At 46.5% G+C, this 5718-nt stretch overlaps 1 protein-coding gene across 1 annotated transcript in view; it reads left to right on the forward strand.

Moving 5' to 3' along the window:
- The first annotated feature begins 788 nt into the window (after positions 1–788).
- LOC109295080 (60S acidic ribosomal protein P2-like) overlaps positions 789–5718 on the forward strand; it is a 6755-nt gene continuing 1825 nt past the window's right edge. Inside the window, exons 1-3 of the mRNA XM_019513733.1 lie at positions 789–897; positions 3771–3894; positions 4604–4717. Coding sequence (XP_019369278.1) covers positions 3772–3894; positions 4604–4717 — 237 coding nt within the window. The 5' untranslated portion in view covers positions 789–897; position 3771. The remainder of the gene's footprint in view (positions 898–3770; positions 3895–4603; positions 4718–5718) is intronic.

A 5718-nucleotide genomic window follows, 5' to 3' on the forward strand; every position in this document is an offset into this window, starting at 1 on the left:
CGTATAGCAGATATTTGAGGGTCGTGCTGTGAGTGCTATTGAGATCTCGGAGAAACGTTGTGCTAATGTTGCTCTTAGCAAAGTTGTGGCCCTAAACCCGCGGAGCCGATAAACTCGGGTCTCTCTCCCGTTCGTCTCCGTGCTCACGCTGATTTTCTCGGTCTTTCCTCGCGTGCGCGTCCCAGTGCCAACGAATGCGCAGACTGGGACTCGCCAGCGTCTGGAAACTAAAAACACCAAACAACCAAAATTGCAGGACAAACCTTTTTAACCCCCTTTTTCTCTCAGAATAAAGGCCATTGGTGAACTCAGTGGCAAAAATGCCCATGATGTGATCAACTGGGATTTTTTAATTTTTTTTTTTTAATTTTAAGATCATGCTGGTGAGGTGGAAGCAGACTGAAACCACCCAGCTGGCATTTCTCTGGCGCCTGTGAGGGGCTGGCTCCTGCCTCAGGATAAGACTAGTGCATTCCTCAGAGTCCTCCCAGCACGTGCACAGGCCTCGGGATGTATCGTCCTCCCTCACCCGGCCATGACAGGGTTAACCCCCCTGCCCTCGCCCTTTCCCTTTCCCAAGATGGCGCCCTCCGCTTCCTCACTCTGCGCCTGCGCGCGAGCGGAATGGTTTCCATAGCTTCATCAACGGTTTGCGTAAAAAATCATCAACGGTTTCATGACATCATTCGATGCCGCTGGAGGGGGCGGGGGGCGTTGTTAGGGAAAGAAAAGGAAAAGAGACGTGGGGGAGGGAGCGGTGACCCTTGACTCCGCCCCGCCCTCTGACCCGTACTTCCGGCCCCTGCGTAGAGCGCGGACGACCTTGTGGTGACCTCCTTCCGGCAGCTACGCGCAGGACGAGCGTGCAACGCGTTTCGCGTCCGCCCCGGGCTTAAAGTGAGCGGGGCCGGGCCGGGCCTCCGCTCCCGCGCCCCCCACCCCGCCTCGCCGGCACGGCAAGGGCGAGGGGGAAGGGACCAGGGAGGAATGGGGCAGGGAAGGGAGGCGGGTCCCCAGGCCCAGGCGAGCGGGGCTACTAGGCCTTGAGGATCACCGCGTGTGCGCGGTGGTTTCCACCCGTGCACGATGTGGGATCAATCATGGGAACAGTGCCCACAAATGTGCCATCGTTTTGGGAGGGGGAGAGGGAAAGTGGCATGTGCCAAACCCAAGTGACACTCAGGGTGTCGTTTGGGTTTGCTGCCAGTGCGTCCCTGTAGGTTTCATAGATGGTTTAGGGACCTTTTGCTGCTTACCTCAACTAAATGTGTCGGCTCCCAACTTCATCTTCGTTTCGCTGGGACGTAGCTGCATGCCTGTTTGAATGCTTGCAAGTGCCAGCTGTTCAGGAAATTGGCAAATTTGGAGCTCCCAGTGTGATCATTTAATATTTTGGGCTGGAGCGTGAAGGAAGCGGTGCCGGGCGGGAGTTGCACACCAGGAGACGGTGGAGCAGGCAGCACGGTGGCTGCAATCCCCTTTGTTGGCTTGCAGGAGGGACGGGTGTCGGGGGCTGGGAGCACCCCCAGGGTTTTGGGGAGGCCTTGGAGGTGCCGCTGGAACAGGCTGGTGTCTGCTGAATTGAGCCGCCCTGAATAAGGGGGGTGGGTAAAGGCACATCCCTGATCGCTTTGAAGCGAATAAAAGATGGAACGGGGGCAGGAGCGAAGGTCTGGTTCAAAGCGAGTACAGAGAGGGGGACACGGAGCAGACAGCGCTTGCTGGCCCTCAGATACCTCCAAGGAGCCGGTGGACGCTGCTGAGGGACACAGACAGACCAGGAATAGGAAAATGGCTCCACAGTCCGTAGGGCAGCGATTCCCAGTCTGGTACAGGTACCACCAGTGGTATGCAGACAACCAGTCAGTGGTATGGGTTAACAGATTTATTATAATTAGTTTATATGGCAAAAATTTGCTAGTGGTGTTTAAGGTTGTAGCATTTTAAATGAGTGGTGCACAATCTGTAAGAGTTTGGGAACTGCTGCTCTAGAGGTTCCCCCTGCCACAGCCTCCTTCCTGGTCAGATAGATGGCCAGCTTGGCTCCAGCCAGGAGGAGGTTGACCAGGTAGCCTTAGGACTCAGTAAAGTCTTGGACAGGGAGTACATAATAGAAAAGGTGCGGAGAGAAGTGTAACCAGCACCTCAGATCAACTCCTTCCCCACCCAGCAGTAGGTGTTGCTCCACAACCAAGCTACCCCTAAGGCTCAGGCATCAGACATTCCAGGGTTCATGTCCTTGTTCAAGCTGTTGCTGGCTTTTTTTTGTGCGCCCCGCCCAGGATCCCTCTGGCTAGTCTAGTTTACTTGGTGATGATCCTGCCTTGAGCAGGAGGCTGGACTAGATCATGTCACGAGGTTCTTTCCAGCTTGAGTTTCCTTGCCTTCACCAAACTCACAATACACCCGACCATGAAGGAGGATCCGGCCAGGGGATCAGTGTGCTTTGCTCCCCCCCCCCATGCACTCCATTTAAACCTCTGACCCTCACTCCCATCCCTGTTTTATCTTTATTTTTCCCACAAATTCAGTTGAAATGTAACCAGTAGCCTTCTCTATTAATAGGGTGGGGCTAACTGTTGCTTGTAAAGCCCATATTCCCAATATGTGTCAAATAGGTCTGGCTGGGGGGAACCCAGGTGAGCTTGAGGCTCTCTTCTTATCTCTCTCTCTCTCCTCCACTTGTGTCTCTGGGCAGAGTTTCACTGAACAGCATCCACGGGCTCCCTTGACCCAGGGAGCAGTGGGTGCTGACCAGTGCACTCTGCTCAGGGTCCCTTTCTGGATCCCTTGTTTTGATCCTGTGACCTTACTCCCTTTTCTGTTTTCTTTTTTATTTGTTGCATGCAATCAGTTACCGTGTTCCTCAGTGGCCTCCTTTCTTAAGAGGGGGTCTTATAGTTATTTGTTTAGGCCTAGGCTCACGTTCTGTGAGCGCAGCAAATAGGCCAGCTTGACTTTCCTATGATCCTACTCTGTTCATTACTGAGCTGCTCTTTGCAGATGCTGAGCATGTTGTGAGTCTCCACCTAGTCCACATGCCCTGAGTTTGCCACATGCATGGTTCTGTAATGCAGGGAATGTAGTTAAAGGCACAATCTTTGACTTTTACATCATCCATGGCCAATATTTGGCCTTCTCTGGACAGATATAAAGTGACATGGAGTATTTGTACAGTGACATCCATTGCATCTTCTCAGCTTTTGTAGTGGGTTGAAAACACTTCTCAAATAAGAGGAGTTAACCAGCATGTAGAATTTAAGTGAGCAGTTGACGCAGTGGTTAGAAATCCTACTATTGCACTGCAGTTGTATGCACTCTTAATGCTAGCCTTTTGCCTATAGTTGAGAGAAAGCAAGGATAATTTTGCATGAACAGGCAAGTGAAGTATAGGATTGAGTGCACACTTAGCAAATATGTAGATGACATCAAGTTGAATGGAGTTGGGAGGGTAGGGCTAGGAGAAATGGTCCAAAATCAGTAGGATTAAATTTAACAAGGACAAGTGGAAAGTCTTGCAGTTAGAATAGAACAGTGTTGTGCACACGGACAAGGAAAGACTAACTACGCTGCGGTACTGGGGAAAAGCAACTGGTGGGTACAGCATTCTGTAAGCTGAACAAGAGCCAACAATATGTTGAGGTGTGATTGTGTGTATTCTGCTTAATGTACTTCAGGTTCTAATGTGCTATGGGAGCCCTTCCAAAACAACAGTTGCGTAAATCCAAAGAAGTCATTTTTGTTCTTTTCCTCTGTGTTTCTTATTTTAGAATGCGTTACGTGGCCGCTTACCTGCTTGCTGTCCTGGGTGGGAATGACAGCCCCACAGCTAAGAACATCAAAAAGATCCTCAACAGTGTTGGTATTGATGCAGATGATGAACGTGTCAACAAGGTTTGTTTGGGGTGTTTATGTGCGCGTTCCTCTTCCCCCTTGTATTTTGGAATAGTTGAGAGGAACTTATTCTTGTTGGATGTTTCAGAAGATCTGTAAGCAAAATAATTCACTTTTTGGATCATCATCTTTAGTATTTTCATTGACACTGGTATTGCACTATTTTAAGAAACCAAATTAAGTGAAAGTGTTTAGTGCTATATAACCAAACTTAGAGGTATCACTCCAAAATTTTTTTTCGACTGCTGTTTTTAGAATCTATTATGCTAAAGTGTTCTTAAATAATTTCTTATCCAAGATATTTAGATTTTAAAAAATAATAGCTTGTTTTTAATTGTGTGCTTTTGGCACTAAATACAGCTCGGTTGTCAGTTTATGCTTATATTCCCATCCTAATGTTGTAAAGAATTCAGTTCATATAGCAGATGTTTTAGGGCAATGCTTTGAGTTCTACTAAGATGAGCTAATTCTAAGAGCAACATTAGCACTATTAAAGTTTTGTCCCTAAACCCATTTAGCTTATAAACTCAATTCTTTCTCCTGTTCCCCTCTGTGTTCCAGCTGATTTTCTTTTTCTCTCTCGCACATCCCATTGCTGATTAACACACAGACTGGAAATTGCCAGTGTCAGGAAACTAAATGCACCAAACAGCCAAAATCCCAAGATGAACCTTTTAACCTCTTTCTGTCTTTCTCTCTCATAATGAAGGTCATCAGTGAACTAAGTGGCAAAGATGTCGATGATGTTATCAACTCAGGTAAAAACAGTTTTAAGATCATGCTGGTGAGATGGAAGTGGACAGAAAAATCTCTTTTGCATTTCTCTAGATAGGTCAAGGACTGCAGTGCTGAGTGTCATATTTATTTAAACGGAGTAAAAATGCCAGGAAAAGTGGAGACTGCAGAGCAGTTTCTGCAGGCAGGTCACTGGTTACCAGCTTAGTCTACTGTATTTCAATATCTCAAGAATTCAAACCCAGTGTTAAAAAGATGGTTTGACAGTAAAATGTTTAGATTCTCATGGAAAAGGGAAGACTAGTTTTGTTGGAAGGTTAAATTTATTGGACTTGAGTTTATTTGAAGGGGAAATATAAATATTTCATTGTTTTACGTGGGAAAAGCACATGCCTCATAACAACAGTGAACCTTAATATCCAAACATATTCTTGTTATGATTGTTATGAAGTGATATGGCCAATATAATTTTGATATTACCCTTTGCTTCTGTCAGTAGCTGTCCCCACCATAAATTGACATGCTTTTGTTTCAAATTTAAAAGTGTATCTGTAATGGAAAACGCTAGCATTCCATTCATTCTTCCTACCATGAAAATCATTGCTTGTTCAAAACTGCTAGAACTTAAATGAAATGGTCTGGTCCGGTCTGAGCATGGGATTGATATTCAGGAATGTATGAATCCTAATAGTCTGTAAAGCTGTCTGTGGTCTTGGACAAGTCATAATCCTCCTGCATCAGTTTCTCCAGCTGTCAAATTTGGCTGACATTTACAGGATATTGAAGCTCACTGCAAGTTGATTGCTCACTAAAAGTCCATTAAATTCCTTTCAGATTTAGTTCTGTGTTGCATTCATAAGTACACTTGATTGTACTGATGTAATGGCTTCAAGAAAAATTGAATTTTAAGTCTTCAGTGAAAGTACATTGTCAGTTCCTATATACCTTAATAAGCGTAATTAACCAAGACACGCACAGTCATTTCTCAAGGCCATAGTTTCATAATTTCATAGAATCAGTGAGTCAGAAGGGACTTAGACAGATCGTCGAGTCCGACCCTCTGCCATGGGCAGGAAGGAGCACTGGGGG

Source organism: Gavialis gangeticus, unplaced genomic scaffold (genome assembly GCF_001723915.1).
Source record: "Gavialis gangeticus isolate Ggan-Ray unplaced genomic scaffold, GavGan_comp1, whole genome shotgun sequence".
Classification (NCBI taxonomy): domain Eukaryota; kingdom Metazoa; phylum Chordata; order Crocodylia; family Gavialidae; genus Gavialis; species Gavialis gangeticus.